The 20903-nt window shown below is 39.5% G+C and overlaps 1 protein-coding gene across 2 annotated transcripts in view; it reads right to left on the bottom strand.

The window, feature by feature from the left end:
* The window catches only part of LAMA3 (laminin subunit alpha 3), a 103841-nt gene that overhangs the window by 23828 nt on the left and 59110 nt on the right, over positions 1–20903 (bottom strand). For both annotated transcript variants that reach the window (XM_079300777.1, XM_079300778.1), the window contains 11 exons: positions 20640–20784; positions 19711–19851; positions 18174–18338; positions 15273–15374; positions 14213–14296; positions 13061–13291; positions 9314–9427; positions 6289–6398; positions 4181–4261; positions 2710–2816; positions 62–112 (listed from right to left, as the gene is read on the bottom strand). In XM_079300777.1, coding sequence (XP_079156903.1) covers positions 62–112; positions 2710–2816; positions 4181–4261; positions 6289–6398; positions 9314–9427; positions 13061–13291; positions 14213–14296; positions 15273–15374; positions 18174–18338; positions 19711–19851; positions 20640–20784 — 1331 coding nt within the window. The remainder of the gene's footprint in view (positions 1–61; positions 113–2709; positions 2817–4180; positions 4262–6288; positions 6399–9313; positions 9428–13060; positions 13292–14212; positions 14297–15272; positions 15375–18173; positions 18339–19710; positions 19852–20639; positions 20785–20903) is intronic.

Here is a 20903-nt window from a genome sequence, read left to right as displayed (position 1 = left end):
CAGGAGTATGTATTCAGAGCCAGCTAAAGTAATCTAAGTACAGTTCTATTTTATCACTTACTGTCACAATCTTCATTAGGATCCACATCTTTTGGTTCATTATTGAAACATTCTGAAAGCACAAGACTGTCATTAGTAACCTAAGTCTTCTTATGGAAATACTACTGCATTTTCTCCCTCACATTTCATGTTTGGCAGCCATTAAAACATGTTGCTGTCCTTTCATAAATCCATACCCACTGTGAATGAACTGAAATGCCCAGAAGGCTTCAGCATGCCAGAACATTCAACTCACACTTACGCCTTGATGAAAGCAACACCTTTTCTATCCCTCAAAGGAAATCTACTGTAATCCCACAAAATATCTACTTGGATAAGAGCAAGAGACCCTCTTACACCAAGTGTGCCAAATGTATTGCTAGAATTTGCCTAGAATAACATCAAGATTGGAGACAAGATTATATTGTTAAAGTATTTTACCCAGGACATAGGTTCAAATCCCTTTAGTATCCAGGTTCAAACCACAGGTTCTGATTGCCCAAAGAATGTCTTACCCACAAGGAACTGAGAAATATTTATGGCATTCCTTCTTGCAAGATTAAGGTATTAATCAAGCTTAAGAGACATCCACAGTGTGTGCATGATGAAGGCACTGTACATAAGACAAGGTGTATAGCTTGGACCACAGATGCAGGTGGTATATAACAAATATTGCCCTCAGATTTTCCAACAAGCCAGCACAGATGACATCCTGTCCAATGCACTCTCTTGTTTGGTTTTTACAAGTCCTTTTATAAGAAACTTAGTCTTGAGGTGCATGTGGAGTAACATCCTAGGATCCCAACTTCTAGGATGCAGGAGAGGAACATCATATAAAAATGACATCATATAAGACAGGAATCTCTCCATCTTAGTGCCCAAGTTCCTTTTACATGCTTGGTCCCACTGCCAAGCTCTCATTTCCTCTTGAAAATGAAAAGGGCTGTGCATCACGGGCAAAGATGGAACAACCTTAATGATTCTATGTCTTTTACTCCAAAGGAAAAGGATGCATTTAGTATAGGCTGCTGCTCTCAAGAGTCAACAATGGCTTGCAACTTGTGAGAGGGTACAGTGATAAAACTGGACCTGAACTTTGCCAGCAGCATGAAACAGCTTGGAACAAACTGCCTAGCTGTGCCATTTCCTTTGGCACTTGCACATTAATTCATCAAAAAGTTAAATAGGATTGGTAGTGATCACTGCTGCCAAAAGTCATAAAGAATATATTTTTAAGAGAATGAAGGAAATTCCTCTGAAATTCAAACATCCATGCAGTCCTGTTGTTGTGTAGTTCAGCTAATAGCAGGCACATTTCAGCTGTCTCTGTGAAGTACCAATCAAATAAAATTATCATTACAGCTTGTGCACCAACAACATCAGCCAAGAAATGGGGAAGTGCTGGCCAAGCGCCGAACATCACGCAAAAGGAACCTGCTAGAACATGCTGTGCCAATGATCACAGGAGCTTATTCCTAATGCAGAGGAACACACAGCTGATCAGGATGTGTAGCTGGAGGAAAACAAACTGGCTTGTTGAATATTGCCCTATGGATTAGTTTGTCCTAGCAAAGTCTTGCTAAAAAAAGAAAGGAATGGTAAAGCATCAAACACGGCTTGGATCTGTTCCATACAAGGTAAAATAGAGATGTATTACTTCAATGATGAAATATGAAATGAGAGCAAGCTATGGAAAAATTGCATCAGCTTCCAAAGTAGTTCACATCACTTGCTGTTTTTTTTAAATTTCTGTGGCCAAGGAAAGACAGTGGGTTTCTTGCAGTTACTAGACTGCAGGATGAACAGCAGTGCAGAGAAATAAAGAGTATAGAAATATTTGGAGTTGCTAGTTGGAAACTTCACTAACATATGAGGAAGAAAATCTGTCTATAGGGAAGGAAAAGTGACATTTTATTGGAGAATGAAAATATGGGAGAATCAAGGACATTTCAAGAGCAGTCGCTTCTGTGTTTCTGAATATAAAGGAGTATCCCAAAGGACTGAGGTCAATTGAGGTAAAGACATTCTGAGGAATGTAAGATCAGGCTCTTTGCTTCAGAATTTTAATAGATAAAGCAAACTTATCCCCATGGCATTATGTAAGAGCTTACTAGTAGTGAAGTACATGTGTGACTGATTCTGGGAAATCATGGATGTTTTAGCTAGAAGAGCAGTGTAGCAAGATTTATAAATGAGCCTCCTGAGTCAGGTTCTAACTTCCACTGTAAATGCATACAGCTTGGATACCTAAGACAGCAGTGCCTGATGCAGACTCTGAAGATTTCACTAAACTGTGCCAAATACATTTTAAAAAGGCATATTGAGGATGAACAGTTTTCTAAATCATAACACAGACTGGCAGGATATGATTGAACCTGTCAGCAAAGGAACCATGATATATTTAAAAACACGGCCATGAAACAAAAACAAAATAAAGTTGGCAGTATTTATGGAGGGAAAAAAGGGTAAACCTGATGACTCAGGACACTCCTTCTATTACCATGGTGTTGTGTTTCAGGAAATCTTACATTTTATAAAAAATTATCTACATTTCTTGTAATCTAGATTTTTCCTTCAGCTTATCCAAGTACCTTCCTTCTTTGCTTCCCAAAGAGAAAGCAATGCTCCCTTCCATTCAGAACAATGCTCCATTCACAGGGCTTCACATACCTCCAGTCAGGTGGTCACAGCTAGCCAGCTGTCCATTATTATTACAGTTACATTTCTGACAGAAGCCTCCATATTTCTGTGGATTTCCAAAATATCCAGGAGCACAGCTAGATAAAGAGATACAAGTCATTTTTATTAAATATTTGAAGGTAGTTTTATGAAATATACTTTCCTTTGAGATAAAAACCCAGTTATTCTCCTGAAGAAGCTTTCAAGAACTTTTGATTTCATGCCTTGACTTAGACAGAAATAACATATTTTTGGTTTACAGTTTCCTCTGCACTATGCTAAAAATATCTTTGCAAGTGCTGCAGAATTTTTTTCTAAAAATAAAAGAACTCTCACTGTGCTCTTGCAGGAATAATTCGCTTACTCTGAAAAAATCCCAATGCACACAGATAAATGCATAAATAGAGAATCTGACAAGGCTTAACCAAGCAAAGCATGCCATTCTGGCCTTTTCCCCATCACACTGCATGCACAGCTGAGATTCCAAACAGCAACAGCACTGAATGACATCATCACCCTTCTGCTGCATGATACCCCCTCTTGCCTCCTGCCAGCAAAGCAGGCTGTGTGACTGATCTCTAAATATTTTAAAAGTAAAATATATTGCTCAGGTTGGGTACCCAACATTCCTAGAAGTCACTCTGTGGTAAGACCTATAAGGGTGATAATGCGGGATCAAAGGGCCATGATGAGCAGCTGAGGCACAGCTATACCTGGAAGAGAAAATACCTATAACCTGCAGATTAGACAGGGTCAAAGGCACCAGTCTTGAAGGACAAGACCATGTTCTACTGCAGGTCCTGTCTTCAGATGCAACATCATGACTTATTAATTTCAAATTTCTAAACCAGGCAATACTATTCCATTGCACTTCAGTTCTCTCTGGATTTGAAACTCAGTGAAATTGGTTCCTCTGCCTGGCTGAAACTGCCATGCTGTTCCTCTCCTGCTTTGCCAAACTGCTGCAACATTCCAGCAGAAGAGATGACTTCAGCTTGGTGTGTGTAAGCTCCAACTGTGAAGCCCATCAGAATGATTTGGGATGAAGGGTGTGGTGCTAAATATTAGATGGTTGCTCTTGGATAAGACCATTGAGGCACCATCATGTATGCTGGAGGAAATGCGAAAATGTTTTTAACTTGAAAAGGGGTGAAATAAGTGGGAGTCACTATTACCAGAGTGCAGGATGAGGCAAGGCATAGGGCACTTAGGCAAAGAGGCAGACACCTCTTTTTGGTCAAAATGGTGCAGTCAGTAGCCTGTGGAGAATTGCTTACATTGGAGCATTGGGTCTGTGACTGGAATTACACCACAGCACCACTCTTTAGCAGCTGTTCATATAAATAGCTACTCCTCATGTACATCCATACTGTGCACAGGAGCATGTGCCTGTCCCAATACAGACAGCCCTCCTTTTGTCTTGTCTCTCAAAACTCTTGGTTTTGAGAAACAGGTTACTCACCGTTCACAACGAGCTCCAGTGTAGCCTTCTTTGCAGAGACACTGGATTTCTTCACCATTCGCCACACAGCCAGCTGCAAATCTTTGAGAAGAAGCAAAAATATTGTTGTGAGCACATGAACAAATAGGTTTTACACTCTAGAGGTTCAGTTTAATGACTTTCAGATTAAAAAGTTTTTACACCACCAAATTATTTCTCTGCTAATTTAATTGATGATTTACTGTGACTAATTCTTTGAAGTCTCCTTTTTTTTGTGCAAATCATTTTCATTAGACTCAAAAAATTATAATTCCCTGGCCCTGTGGACTGAGATAATAGTTCACTACCCAAAGAAATACCTACAATTAACCTTAATAGTGATGTCATAAAACAAGTTTTATGACAAGTATTTTATCTTGGTAGGCAAGAATAATTCGCTATGCTAGACAACATTTCTTCCTGTTTGTACATATTGTCTTTTCTCTCTTCTTTCCTTTCCTTTCCTTTCCTTTCCTTTCCTTTCCTTTCCTTTCCTTTCCTTTCCTTTCCTTTCCTTTCCTTTCCTTTCCTTTCCTTTCCTTTCCTTTCCTTTCCTTTCCTTCCTTTCCTTTCCTTTCCTTTCCTTTCCTTTCCTTTCCTTTTCCTTTCCTTTCCTTTCCTTTCCTTTCCTTTCCTTTCCTTTCCTTTCCTTTCCTTTCCTTTCCTTTCCTTTCCTTTCCTTTCCTTTCCTTTCCTTTCCTTTTTTTTAATGGACAAAAACATTAAAGGATATTTTTACATGGCTAATGTTGTTTAGGGTTTTTTTTAACCAAAGCAATGGAGGGTTGCACACAATTTTTAGGATCTCAAGGATCTGGTTAACACAATGAACTTTTTTCTCTGCTCTTTCAAGCAGATTTGTCTAGATTCAAAGTTCAGTGTCTGTGAAGGAGAAGACAGGAGGTGAAGCAGGGTCATGTTTACTATTTTCATTTTTCAATCTATGAACAGTTGGATAAAGCAAGTCTGTGTATCAAAGACAGAGGTCTGCACTAAGAATTACTGAAATTTGACTGGATGGAAAATTGTCAACTCCAGCAATGCCATGTGAGGTGCATTTCCTATGTCAGGAATGATATTCACCACCCTAATCTGCAGTTATAAAATGGCACAGATTTATGGTCTCCCTAGATATTTCAGAACTTTGAAAGCAGACAATGACTAAAAACATGTTCAGTCAGCCTCAGGCAAGCACCTGCAGAAGAGACTGTCAAAACCAGATCTATCAGAGAGTTCTCTGATAAATGATAAACCTGTCTATTGTCTAATGGTATAAATCTCTTATTAAAGGTTATGTGGTGTGTGCTAATACACCTGGCAAATACTGTGTGGTGCCTTTAGCAATTTATAGCTTACATTTGTTCTTGGTTTTTTTAAAATTTGATTTTATTTACCATGTTTCAGAACTGACCAATGACAATCTGGCTAAAACACACCACGCATTTAAAATCAACTGCCCAATTTTGAAAGCCTGGCAACCTTATTAGATCCAAGGAAGTTTCACTTTTTCACTTTTCATCTCAGTGTATTTGCACTCCAAACAGAACTTTCATGTTCTTTCAAGTTCTCTTCTAGAGTTCTAGATACGGGCTTAAGACCTTAAATGTTTTTGAATTATTTTGCATCTTAATAATTCTTCTGAATTCCTAGAAAAGGCTTTTTTTCACTCTTTTCTCTTATCTCCTAGCCGAAGTAATGGTGTTAAACATCTTGCATTCCAGTAAAAAAGAAAGATTCTGGATATGCCCAGTAAGGGAAAAGACCTCAATCATATATTTCTCACTATGAAGGAAGTACTGGTGGTTTTGAAAATAAGACTACTTCCACTGTCTGGGGCTCCCCAAGGCTATGAGCAGTGTGCCTCTGAAGTTTAGAATCTGAATGAGAATTGGAATACTCAGCTTATTAAAAAAGGCAATGCTGTGAGACAGACCATCAAGCTCTCAGTATGAGAACAGAGAATAGTTTCATTATACTACTAAGGTAGTAGAGCTTGGGCTTTGGGATTCTCTCTCTCCCCCCCTCTACCTTTTTTCCCCTTTTTCTTCCTCCCTCCCCTGCTTGACTCTTCTTACAAGCTTTAACTGTACCTGTTTGTATATGGGCAAGGGCATTCCCGGCAGGAACCTTGAGTGGCATCTCCAAAATAACCATCTTTACAGTGCTCACATTTGTCCCCAGCAGTATTATACTGACAGTCCTTGGAAAGGAAACAAGCAAGACATTTAGTACTGTTTTATCACTCAATATGGCTTTACTATTATTTTAAAAACCCAACAGCCTATTTACTTGGAGAATATGTTCTTTTTCTTTCACATAATCAAGCATTCATTGCCAAATTGCCTTCATAACCAGGATAGAGCAGTTTCAGTCAATTTTCTTACTGTACAAAGCAGTTTCCTCCCTCTTGTGGGAAACCAACAGATAAATAAGTTGAATTAACATGTTTTTGAAGAAATTCAACCAGATGCATAGTTAGTAAAGGAGCATTCCACTATTGCTCTCTCTCTATCTTCATATTACAATTAAAAATCACTACATTTATATAAAACTTTAAATTTTGCATCTTAAGACTACTTAGAAGACAGATACAATGTAAAAGCATGCATTCAATTGAGCCCAAGTACATTCCTTTAAAAATCTCATTCAATAAATACAAAAAAATTGTTTCTCTTTGTAGATTCAGACCAGAATTGTGTTTCATGTAGTTTCTCCAGTGTATGTGTTACTTGTATTTTTCTACAGTAACTGGAATAAATAATAGAAAGCAAAAACTAAGAATACAACTGAAACTGATGCAGTTGAGACCCTTTTTCAATGATAAAATTGTTGGGAATTGTATCTTGGTTTAGAAACATTCTTAGTGCTGTCTGATTGTCACACATTTATGTTTTATGGGAGTCAGGGATTTTTATGATCCTGAATAATGAATTCAACTGCAGAAAGAGTAAAAAGAGATGTATTTAAGATATATGTACTGGTTTCATCTTAGAGCAATCTCCTCCCACCCCCATGAGTTTATCTCCTGACTTTTTGTTTTGCTCCCTCTGTCTATAGCAACTGAAGCAATTCTGTAATTGCAAAGAGAATTTCAGCTGTTTCACATATAAAGCACCCTAAATGTGCCATGCTGCTCCTCTAGCTACATGGCATGTAAGGGCTGGAGCTCCCCAGGCACAGGTCAATGAAGCCAGAGCAGCAACTCCCTCATGGGTCTTCCTTCCAGTCACAGCATCTCCAAACCATCAAGCACTGCAAACCCTGAAGGAAAACTCCCAGCTGGCTCCATATGCCTTCAAATGGTACAAGGCAGTCAGGGCAGTGTGTGTCAGGCCACAGCAGCACCGAAGTTACATCAAACACATGGGGCTCCGTGACATGAAGCAACATGCCATGGTATGAGCAAGTCTCAGCACCATGCTGCTGCTGAGGGAATGTGTCTTCCAGGAGGAAGGGCAGGGACCACCAGGACAAAGCCTGATTAATGGCAGAGAAATGCTTTTTCCCTTCCCATGAGAACCAAGGTTCTCAGTCTTCTCCACCTCCTCCAGCCCTCCATTGTTCCTGGTTTCCAGTAGGAACTCCTCTCCTTCCACCAGCATGCAGCAGCAGGAGAGCGACTCCCTGAGCCAGGGAGGGCTGTGCTGTGCCCAGGGGAAGGAGCCAACCTGGCTTAGCCTCCCTCACAAAGCCACCCCTGGGGACTGTCACTGACAAATGCAGGTAATTGGGGCTGGGGTGCCAGGCGAGGAGCAGGAAGCCAAGTGAACAAGCTTTGCACTTAGGATGTGAAACTTGATGGCTCCACAGTGGGAAGGCTCCTTCTCTTCTCTGCACTATGTCAGGTCTTTGTCTCATGGCTCCTCTACAGACAAACTCACTCCTGGTTAGGCAGAAGTTCACGATGGAAATAAAGGCCCTCAGGGCTTTCATTTTTCACCACATTATCCTGGACGACTTAGCAGAACCAACTGCTGATTTAGCTCTACCTATCTGAAAGTTAATCCAGCTGTGAGAAGGATGGGATAAAGAAAAACCTAGATCACACACTTCATGAGGTGAAAGTAAAATTTGCCTTTGTAATTCTAATCTGAAGTGAAGCTTCCTGATCTTTCTTGCTGTGTTGCAGCACTTTCCTGTCACAGCCTGCCCTGCCCCTCCAAAGCAGCAGCCTGTAAGTCATCTCCCAGAATGGGCTGAATTGGTTTCTAGTTTCCATTAAAGCAACACGGTTGGCTGAAACAAAGTCAGAACAAATGCTGGGATGACATAACACACAGGAATGCACCGCAGGCAGAATGGATGCATTGCAGACTAGGAAGAAGTAACAGAAAAGACAGGCCATGAAAGATGTTGGCAAGGTTCTTGTGTACACAGTAAATGAAAAATTAGTGAAAACTTTTTAAGGGGGAATTTTTCAGGACTAACTATTCAAAGAAGCAACGTGGATATAATCTGGAGAAGCAGTCAGCCAAGTGTCATGCTTCCATTGCTAAGGGCTGATCCACTCCCACGGGGCTGCTTTGGGTTTAATGCAGTGTGCCAGGGAGCAAAATCTACCCCACCACATCTTCTATAACAGCTGAAACCTTCTAAATAATCTAACCTCTACTACTTCTATTTAATCTTTTTTAATTCAATATTTTCTAACCAATCTAGCTGTGGACAATGATTAGTGGAGATGCATCAAAGCTGATTAAGCAAGATTCTGCAAAGCCTATGTTATGCATTAATATATCCTAGTACATTTGTATAAAGCTCAGGACTGCATATAACTGGATAGGACTCATCTTTATTACAAATAACTACAAATGTTTCCTTATGTACAAGTTTGGTGACTTTTCTGTAACCAGGAGCTAACAAAAATTACAGGGGAAAAAAGAAAATGAAGACAAGGACACAAATTATACCAATTAACCACAGTTACATTAAATGTACATTTAAGTGTATGTATCTTATGCTCATTAACAATATAAAATTTAGATAACGAGACATACAAGGATTATTCTTAGTTGCTTGGAATTTAGCAATACTGTATGGTCCATGCTGCAGTAAGAAAAATGTGTTTTTTTTCTTTTCTTCCCATTAATTTACTGAATGATACTAATTACTTACAATACATTTTCCTGTACCATCTTGACATCTATTTGAATTTCCATTGCAGTTGCAGGGCACACAGCGTCCAGCAAATAATCCTTTATTCTCATGATAAAATCCAATGCTGCACTCCTGGACAGCAAGAAGAAAAAAAAAAAAAAAAAAAAGATGAGAATTGGTAGAAAGTTTTACATGCTACAAGTAGTGAATTTCCTTTCAAGTTCTCCTAAGGTCATATGCTGTTTAAATTTTTTAATGTAGTAAATAGCAACTAATGGAGATGAAGAAGCTTCATCTGAACCCTTAGCTTTAGACACTATGGCAGTGATGATTTAATCATTTTGACTCTAACCTTGGAGAAAAAACACATTTCCTGTGGCTATGTACAAAGGCATAGAATATAATTTATAAACCACAGAAAAATATCTGAGTATGAGAACACTGTGGTGTGAATCTAAAGAAGAACATCTAGAAATCTCACATACTAATTAGTGGTTGTATCTTGATAATAATTTCACTACAGTGTATTCCTTGGAAACAATTCTGGATACCTTTTACATACATTCATCACGATTTCCACAACTTAGTCTTACCAAGAGCTAAAGCCACACCTAGACATAGCTAGGTGATGTAATGAAACATACAGTGGTCTAATTTATAAGTAGAGGCTTGCCCTGGAGACTGGGGAAGCATGAGAAGAATGTTCCAACTATTGAGGGCACAGGAGCAGGAGCACAGCCTATCAGATCACAGTTGGATTTGAACAGGGAGCTGTTTAACCAGAGGGATATTCTGAATGAAGCAAGAGACATCAAGTTTGTTTGCCTGCAGCAGGAAGTTACTACTATGTTAAAACCAGGCTCTTGCTCGGCATTAGCAGGGAAATCACAAGGAATTCCTCGTGGGCATGAAGCCCTTCTGCATACAGATCAAAAATTCACACCCATCTTCTCTGGGCACAGCAACCACACTAAATATGTCTGGACATCAGTCTGTCCTTTCTATTCTGCAGTTCTTGTCCCCGAGGAACTAAGCTGGTGTGGTGCAAGGCAGATCAAAGGCTCCCAGAAGCCGGGAGAAAGCCGTGCTCCCCACGAAGCCAGCACCTCCCAGGCTCCTGCCTCCAGCAATGCTCTTGTGAGCTGTACCTGTGCCTCGCCTCTGCCTCTCGGGCAGGGGCTGGCCCCAGCAACATGCAGAAAACAAACGACAGTTGAACTCTGAAGCCATAAATCTTTTCTCATAGTAAGTGCACCACCAGGACTGATGGAACCAATCTGAAGAGCAAAGGGTCTGTGGGATTGTGTCACAAATCACATTCCAGTGGTTGGAAGTGTAAGTATCCATGAAGAGGCAGGATTAACCAGAGAATTTTTCAATGATAGCATTACTACAGGAAAAAAAATACTCATCTCTCACAAAGCAGATTTCAAAAGGAATATTGAATTACTGCCGTTGAAACAACAACTACTGGCACCTTTGTCTTCTCTACATGTAGGAAAATTAGAAAAAAAAAGTATGCAGAATACTAATACAATCAACAGCTTTGAATACTGACTTCAGTGTGAGCAAGGACTAAATTTAGAATAGATAGTTGAAGGTTTTCATATACATATTTTAAAAGGTGAATATTTTCCCTGAACAACAGGGAGCCAATATACACAGCTTCAGAAGAAACCAGGGCTTGAAATACATTAAACAGCATGACTAAGTGAAATATATGCTCTAATGCATATAAATGTTATTTACTTGAAGTCTCTTTATGGAGAGAAAAATAAATGAGACATTTAAAAATACATCTAATTGCATTTGGAAAAGAAAATCTGTATAGCCTTTTGTTTTTCTATTTATGCTGTCTTTAAAATGGCACATTTGGAGAACGTGGGTGCTTTGTTTTTGAAGTAGCATTTGTGATTCCCCACAAATGATAAATTGATTCCACATGAAGATAAGGCTCTAGGCACTTTCAAATGCTTTTTAGGATCATAGTTTTCAAGTAAACAGCAATTTAAAAGAATGTTGTACATACTTTTGTTAGTAAAGTACTTTGAGACAAAAGAGTAATCTTCTCATTGCTTCTATATTAAATAATATAGAAGTTGTTACCAAATTAGTTCATTTAAAAACAAAGTGAAAGAAGGAAGTGAGGAAGAAAAAATTAGCAAATTACCTCTCTTGGATAAAAATCCATTTGAACTTGCCACTGACTCCTCTCCTGAAGGTGGGGATTGGAGAGCCTCTGCTGTACAGCTTGTGCTAGACAATGCCCAAGGGACACTAAGGTGACAGCCAGCCATCCTATATTTCTTGGCCTCTCTGCTCGGGCCATCACTTTACTTTGGCTCCCCTGTGAACATTCGCTGCTCTCCCTTCGGTGCTCACTGCTCCTTCTCTTATTACACCCCCTTCTTCTCCAGCTTCTGACTCAGATTAATGAGGTTCTGGGCCGTGATGGGCCCCACCTTTAAACTTTATCCGTGACTCAAGTCACTCAGCACACAGTACCGCTCCTGGGGTTAACAAGTAACTCCGCAGTTCCTGTAGCTCAATATATACCCAAATCGGGGTGTGGCAGGCATCACCTCCTCCCCACCTAAGGCAGCCAGACAGAGCTGGGTGATTAGAGCAGTAAATCACTGCCTGAGTAATGCTGCATAAACATACAGGGCTTATGAGCTTCACCGTGAGTGTCTTGATCACTTCCTTCGGCTTTGTATTTTCACCAGGTTATATTAAAAAAAAAACCCTGACAGCTTAGTTTAACCAAAGCAGTATGTTGAAAGCAAAGAGATGGCAGTAGAGTTTTCAGTCAATGCTCATCAATTTGTGTGTGGCACAGAGCAACAGAAGTGTGAAAAACTAAAAAAAATGTCCAAAATGGTTATTCTGCAGATGATGAATTAGCTGTCCTGAGCAGTGGATGCACACATGAAATGCAAGTTAGCCACACATGGTTTTGTTCAGTCTCTCTGCAGCTGCTCCAGGCTAGATATTATTCATTCAATCTCAATTCAAAAAGCTTTTGCAAGGTTACTACAGCAATTGCTACTTTATGGTAATACTCAACCATTTTCTGAGAGTAATTCCTCATATTTTGTGCACTTTGTACACTGCTTATCTCTCTGGTGCTTTATTCTGCTGCATTGGGTACTTACACATGGCAACAGCCAGGCTAAGCAAAGTGACAACCCAAAGAATTACAGCTACAGGAACTGCATCAGGGACAGGATATACAACTGTATTTCCAGTATTACTTTGCAAAATCTATGCTATCTTTCATAAATATATCTCCGAATATTTTTTTTTTGCAAATATGTTAATTTCAGATTTCACATGTTTTTCTATGAAAATAATATCCTGAATTATCTGGATTCAGGCTACTTCCCTTGGACCCTGCTGAAATAAGAAACACCAGGAATCTTCTCTACTGTGTATGGTCTCTCAGACTACAAGCAAGTCAATTCTGACTTTCTCTCCATTAAAGTAAGAGATTATTCAGCCTCTCAGAGGGCATCACAGAAGAATCCCTCACTATAGCACCTTACATACACAAAATTATTTTTGCAGCTCCATAAAAGCAATCGCGAGTAGAACAACTCCACGGTACTTCTCAGACGGTGAAAGCACCTGAGCCATTGCAGCCAGATGCTTACGGATTAATTAGCAGGTTGTTAATTACTCCAATAACCACCCTCTAGCCAGCAGTGAGCACAGCTGTGGCAGCAGGGCAAGGCGAGGGCCCGCTCGGAGGCGGGGGTTGCCTACCTGGCAGGAGTGCCCCGCGTACTGCGGCGGGCAGGCGCACGTCTCCACGCTGAGCGCCAGGCTGCCGCTGCCCTGGCTGCTGGCTTCCTCCAGCCCCACCTCCCCCAGCGACAGGCGCTGGCTCTCCGTGAAGTAAAGGGCTCGGATGTGCAGCCCTTCCAGCCTGGACAGGATCATCAGCAGCTCTTCTCGGGATACCGCCTTGCCGCTGTCCGCGTGTCTGAAGCTGCCCTGCACGCACAGGGGTACAGAATGAGCACAACGCTGCTGCTTAAAAGAGTAGCTTCAAAGAAGAGCAGAGGACAGGAAAAAGACATGCAACAGACTTGTCTAGTGCCAGTTGGTGTGGGATAACAGAGGCCAGGAGAGTAGACACAGGATGGGTGGAAAAGAGAATAATGAGCATAAAAAAAGGGATGTAGCTTTGACTGCGCAAGGAGAGTATGGCTTTGAGGTACGGAAAAGTGAAGAAGCCTGTAGGCTCTTCTTCTGTCATCCAAATTTCTTTGAGATATCACCCACCAAACCATAAAAATGTGAAGGAAAATGCTTTTATTTTAAAGAGTAAGTGAACTCCTAGAAACCAAATCTTTCAGGGCTTTATTGCTACTACTAAACACAGCATTGTCGAAAATGGAATTTGGCTTGAAGAAACAACTTTTTTATTTGCATATGAAATAAATAACCCAGTTTAACCTTCTGACCTCAGGTTAAGGCAGGAATAATCCTTGCTGAATTCACCTACCTGAATGTTGGACATCTCATTCTAAACTAGGTACATAGACACCTAGGAAAACAGATAACAATTCATTCCATCCCTATTAAGTACAGTCTGTGGCTGCAATGAATCACCTGCTATTGAAGACTGATTCAGCATTACTCCACTAGCCCAGGAAGGAGTGCTAAGGGCTACATTGGGCAAGATGCCCAACCCAGAGGCGTGAAAATTAGGTGTCATGAACCAGAATCCAGGATCAATGTGTCAGTAAAGAGAGATAAAAAATGTTCTTTATATTTAAGGTCTACAGTGTATAAGTTTATATTCATCACCAGTACCAAGTATTCAGTATTTCTGCACATATTCTGCCTGTGTGTGTATTTTTATGTGACTCTGGAAGGAGAGGGGAAGGCCATTCCTCTTTCTGTTCTTACCTCAACCAGCTGCACTCGGCCATAATATTGACGATCAGGCAGAGGGTTGTTGGGATCCATATAAACAACTTCCATTCGTTGGCCCTATGTGAGAACGAGGATATAACATTGCTATTTCACTGCTTGTTATGGGAAAGTGTTCAGATGCAATAAAATTTGGTGAAACACATTAATCATGTTGTTTGGGGGATGAAAACTAATTCTAGGGAAACTGCATGTCTTCTCAGGTAAGTGGTACCGTGAGCATTGTGTTCTGGAGTCAGCAAGGTTTTCACTGCTTTTACCTATTAACAACCTTGTTTTCAAGTAAAACACCAAGAGAATCAAATTAATGCTGATCAACTTTCACAAGAACTAGTTATTACTTTAGTACAAAAATGGTTTTGCATTTTGAAACACTCTCCTTTGCATCCTGGTGCACCAACAACTACGGGTATTATGGTAGTAGTTTATGAGGTACATTTCCCAGTAAGAATCCTATAACATTGAATTAGTTATTTCTGATGGTGTGAGAAAACAAAACACCCCCTTGAGAATTTCAACAAACAGTTAGAGATTTCAATTTTGGCTGTAAAGTGGCAACATTAAGAAACTATCAACATAAACTGCATTTTTATTCCAGGCCCTTGAATCCTTATAATTATGCTTAGTTTTATGCAAAAAAAAAAACCAAAAAAACAAAAAACCTCACAGAAAATGAGATTAATTACACATGAAACCCAGGGCATCTTTTGCAGAGATGAGGCCATACTTGTTGACAAGTGTGGAGTGCATTAATTATTTCTTTTTCCACAGGCATAATCTACAGAGAAAATCCTGTTTTATCTTTTTACTTGCTCTCAAATCAGTTATGCTTAATAATATGTTACTTTGGCAACAGAGACAGATGTGTTGATGGCTTTGATTACAATGTAGTAAAATCACTTTTACAGAAGTAGTGAATGGGTTTAATGTTTTAATAGTTAAGTACACTGTAAGAGCAAAATTTGCCATAGCTGTTAAGTAACATAAAAATGGTATTTGTATTGCTTATGAGAAAAAATAGTGTTTTAAAGCTTACTGTTAGTCGTATATCAGGTTTCTTATCCAGAAGAATCATGCCCTCACTAGGTAAGCCAAAAGATTTCACCTGGTAACTTAGGAAGCCACCATATGAAGAAAGCTGTAATAAAATGCACAAGACAAAAAATAATTACTGCTAGATATTAATGTAAATTTTTATTTCAGTTCATCTCATCTTCCAACACTATAAATAACACATTTACTCTTTGTTCTTTAGAAAAAATTTGAGAACGTTGTTTGGAAGAAGTTACTTGCTATTTTGTTTACTGTTTCTATCTGACATATGAGCAGATACTGTTTTCTGAAAGGTTTCATGGGGTTTTTTCCATACTTGGGTTCACACCACCTGTGTCATGGAGAAATCACATGGCTCCATGAACATTGTTCTTCCCCTGACTGTACAGAACAGATTTGGTGCATCAGGAACAGACATCAGACTGACAGTGAAAGTGGTGGTGAACCACATGAACAGCCATGGATGAAAAGAAAGCAGAATAAGCATACTTAAAGCCAGCATTTTTTAAACCTACTGCAAACATAAATCCAATCAGAATTCCTTTGCTCTACTTTCAGGACAGGATTTCTACTGATATCAGCTCTGTTGTAAGCAGACTGTGCCTGCAGGCTGAGCTGAAACCAGCTACAGATGACCAGAGGTGGCCTCAAACCCAGCTGAACACGGGGCTGCTGCCCAGAACAGAGATAAGTGTGGCTGAATCACCTGATAAACACAGGATGCCCCTGGGTGCTATGTGAGAGGCTCAGTACAAAACACCCTGGGAGCAAAGGGAGCTCAGGCACAGCCTAGATAGATTTTGTTCCAAGAAGAGCCTCAAAGGAAGGTTTGTGGGTACCAGGTGAAATCAGGCCATGGATGTCCTGTTTTGGTTTGCACCTTTCTTATTTGCCTTTACATCTTATCCTTGGTTTTGCCATGGAAGAACAGCTTTGTCAGGTTCTGCTCTTCTACAGGTGAGCACCAGCCTTCAATCTACCCCTTTACATATCTCCGATTAATTACAAAATTTATGAAATTATAAAATTACTGACATCTCAGCACTAATTTTATTCATTGGATCACAGGTCCATAATTAATGCTATTCTCCTTAGCCAACTACAAGCAGCATTTGGAACATTAGCTATAGCTTGCCAACACAATCAAACCAGCCTGTATAAATAAATTATTTTATAAAAATGTAAGAAAATTCAAATAAGAATTGATTTCCCATTTAACAAGTTTCAGAACTGCACCATTTGAGAGCATGTTAAATTACTTCTTTTTTCACTTTTTGTTTTATAGGACAATATTGGTGCTACAAACTAACCTCTGTATTCTGTATGTACAGTATTTATTTTCTGAAGTCAAAAGTGGTCTATTAAACAGAATGTTAAAATATAAAAGAAAATGAGGACAACGCAATCCAAATTTCTCAATTACTCTTAGTTTCTATACTGCTATACAATTTACATTTTATTACCTTATAACTTTGTAAACAAAAAGCAGAGAAAAGAAAGAAAATATACTCCGCTAAATATAAACGTTGCAGTGGAATCAGTTAAAAGGTTTCAAATAATGGAAAACAGTATTTATAACCTCATCATAATGAAAAATAGCTGAAGTGATGTTGTTCATATTTTCAAAAAGATATGCTATCACTGGAAGCAGACCAAACCCTGACATTTTCAAAACACAATAACATGAATAACTGGTAAATTTACAAACTCGTAAACTCACAGCTAGACAGCATTTTGGTGGGACTTTCTTTACTGCAGTACTGCCAGTGCTAAAATATACACTCACACACAGCATACAGCAAAAGCAGGACCCAAACTAGAACTATTTTATTTGCAGTGCTGTCATGACATAAGTAACAGCCTAGGTGGATAGCTTGACATGCAACATAAAACTCATAGCACTGATCTTAATAGCTGTGTTTAAAAAGGGTTATTGCCTGCTATATATCTTGTTATGGAACAACAAAAGTACTTTTGGTTCAACACTGCAGGTGATAACGTATGCTTTAACATGAAATTTTTTTCAAAAATAATTTGTAAGCACTGAAACAAGAACTTTTATAACATCAACAAAAAAGACCCTAACCAAATGTGCTGCTCACCTGACACACATATATATATATATATATATACATATATATATAGCTCTGAGCATAGGAGAGCAGGAGGAAAAATACTGCTCTAGTCTTTAAAATAAGGACTAGGAGAAACTTCAAAAATTGTACCATCTTTTCATGTCTTAGTGTTCTATACCATTTGTTTTCTCTTGTGTGTCAGTAGGGTTGGATCTGAAAAGCCTGTGTGTCCTGCAACTGGCTGGGAAGTATTGGCACTGCCAGAGTTCCAAAGAGGGGGATCTGTGCCTGCAAGTCACCCTTAGCAAAGTCCCCTGGTGGGTGTGATCCTCAGGCTGATGCTGATGGCATTAACTGTGAGCAGGAGGCTGCTCCCATGCACGGGTCAGCAGAGCAGCAGGCAGCCCAAAGAACACAAAGAGCAGAAAACCAGTTGATGCTCTTCCCAAGCAACATATCAAAAGCAAAAGACTGGGGGGGTTTTGTGTGCCACTGAGCACATAATCACCTTTTATTCTTTTGGAAATCTACCCAGGAAATATTGCCCTAGAGAATCTAAAAAATTGGCAGTTGTGCTCTGGGTTTCAGAGCAGCCACATTGGGAAGTTCTACATGCTCTGGGCTTCAGAAAAGCAGCTGAAGGTACCAGCTGCTTGAGACATTTGAGCCATTGGAGCTCTTGGCATGACAGGTAAAAGAGACAAGTGAAGGGAGAAAAACTTATCTAAGAAAAACAGCAAGACTCTATCAATGATGCTGGTAAAATGCAGATTATGTGCTACTAGAACAGCAGAGTTAGGAGGCATTACCTTCTCTCCCAGGTAGGATGGTGGTGCTTTCCAGTACAAATTATGCACAGAAGCTGGCAGCTCTTGAACATCAGCCACCACGCTGTTACTGACTGGATTGAAAGTGACTGGAATGTCCATATTTTCATCCTCTGCCTCCAAGCGCCAGCTCCTCATATCCACAAACTAATGAAAGACACAAAAAGGAAACAAAAGTTTGCCTCTTCCTTCATTAAAACTTCATCAGCACTAAGTAATGAGAAGAAATTGTTTAGCCTCTGTAATTCCCTTAGCATGAAATCCAACTCCTCCAAAGCCAGCCTAAAGTCTTTGAGCAATGGGTATTCCAAGGACTTCAAAAGAGAGTGAAAACGTAAAGGTGTGCCAAAGCTACTTGGGATGCAGGCAATTGGTTTGTCACCTGGAAACTAAATTTCATCTTCAGCCACAGGAAGACATAGCCTTCTGGTGAGGACTAGGAACTGTGCACACAAAATAAAGGGTAGAATGTGAAGATGCTTTTGATAGTCCATTCCAAAATCAAACCCAGGGTGCTAACCTCAAAGACAGATTGTGGAACAGGTTAACTGCTCCAAACACTGGGAGGGGACATGCCATGACGTTTTGGAGAGGCAGGCAATGATCCTGCCTCTTTAATGGACACTTTATGTTTATGACTGTTGTTACATGAAAGACCATGCCTCTTTTTTCAATCATTATGCTGGAGGAAAGAGAGCATAATGTGTGTGATGTACCAGAATAGTTCTGGATTCTGGTGGATTGCCCTTGACTGGCCAGAGAAAAAAATGAAAAAATAGAAATGTTTGCATAAACAGTTTTTGGTGAGGACAAGTAATGACTAGAGGAAATTATATATTGATTTCATAGGCCACATTAGGCTACATTTTCACCTTTTGCTTGTAAAAAACACAATCTGGATTGCATCAAGTCTATGCCTAAACCTTAAATAAACTCCTCATCCAACATTCTAGCTCTCCTCTCTTTTCCTTTCTTTTGCCTCTTCTTAAGCAGCTGTTGCTTTTTTTTTCAGTCTTCAACCATTTAATTGTTCATTTATGCTACTAAAAATCTTTTTTTCTCACACTTGATTTCATGTCTGTCTTACAGGGAGGAAAGAAAGACAATTTTTACAATCTGTGTAGAATCTGTCACACAGTTCTTAAGAATGCATCTATAATATAAACATGTAAAATGATACATGCTTATTAAAGTATCTTGAAGGAGATCATTGACTTCAATGATGACAAAGAGTTTGAAGCTAAAGCAAGCAAGATAAAGGCCAGCTCAACTTCAGTCCAACTAGTGACTTGTAAACAATCAGGTGGGAAGGGCCATTTCTGCTGAACTGCACTCTCAGACTACACCTGATCTTAAGAAGGCTGCACTAAATCTTCCCTTTGAAAGTTGCTTTCAGAATATTTCTCATCCCTAGAAACTAATAAAATACATATTCAACTTTGGAAGAAATCTGGAATTTCCTTAATGGAACAAGTGTAAGTTCATGATGGAAAATTAAAAAAAAAAATCTTTGTTAGACCTTGGTTCTACGACGATCCGTGCTGCGGCAGCTGCTGGTTGCCCCAAAACAAAAGCAAGGTGTGCAGCCCTTGGGGTTGGAAGGGTTCAGATAAAAGGATCCTGGTCTGCAAGTGTCACATGCTACACCTTCAACATTTTCCTGTTAAGGCAAAGTTTAAAGAAAATTTTAAAAAATTTCAGTGCTATTCTCTTTGCTTTGCTGAGGTCTCCAAGACTTCCTGCATGTGAAATAAATCTTCTGAAAGAATATGAATTTAAACGCATAGAAATGAATGAAAATAAGTGATTTTCTGGATATTCCAAGTGCAAATAAAAGCTGTCTTGGAGGCTATCTTATGAGCTTTCTTTCCAGTTTATAATGTGAAATGTGAAAACCACTGAGTAATAAATATTAGTCAGAGACAGCTGGTAACTTCCTTGCCAAACCCCTCCTGCTGGCTTTTGCAAATCCACAATATAAAAGGTCACTTGTGAAAGTTCACATTTATCACATTTAATTATGCAGATCAGAACAAAAGAAGATTTCCTAGCTATAATGATGTGGTAAAATGTCAACTGACATAATATGGCTAAAAAAAGCATGGGACTTGGTTAACATCCAAAAGGCAAGATGCAGATGGATAAAGTGGATCAGTGCAGGGTACAGACTGCTTCAGTGACTCAATGGGCATCTACTCTGCAGCTCTCTAACATCCTGCAAAACCTAAGACCACCTGTACAACTGACAGATATTGAAGCCATTAAAAAATGGTGTTTAATGTTCCCATGATAAACTGTGCACACACTGCAAAGTGTGTGGCTTTGTACAGCTGCATTTAATTTTTACTGAAAACTTAATGATAAACTCACATTTTTCACCCCATTATATATGAAACAGTGGTATGCAAATGATGCTTGTGAATGCAGAAGCAATTTGATTTATCTGACCTTGCAAAGACAAATTCCTGTCTGGGGATCACAAACATCTGGTTCTGTTCCATCTCTGTTACAGCTACATGGCACACAGTAAGGGAAGCCATAAGTTCCAGGAGCACACTGATCACACCGACGTCCTGTTATTCCTGGTTTGCATCTTTATCAACAAACACAGAAGAGAGAGTCAATAAGGCAGGCAGGAATGGAGAAGGGAAGGGAAAATAAAAGAACAGGTGGGTGGATAGTCAAAGGGATTGCATGGCTATGAGACAACTT

Source organism: Erithacus rubecula (genome assembly GCF_903797595.1).
Source record: "Erithacus rubecula genome assembly, chromosome: 3".
Lineage (NCBI taxonomy): Eukaryota > Metazoa > Chordata > Aves > Passeriformes > Muscicapidae > Erithacus > Erithacus rubecula.
The sequence above is the reverse complement of the archived record's forward strand: the minus strand, read 5'-3'. Positions and strand labels throughout refer to the sequence as shown.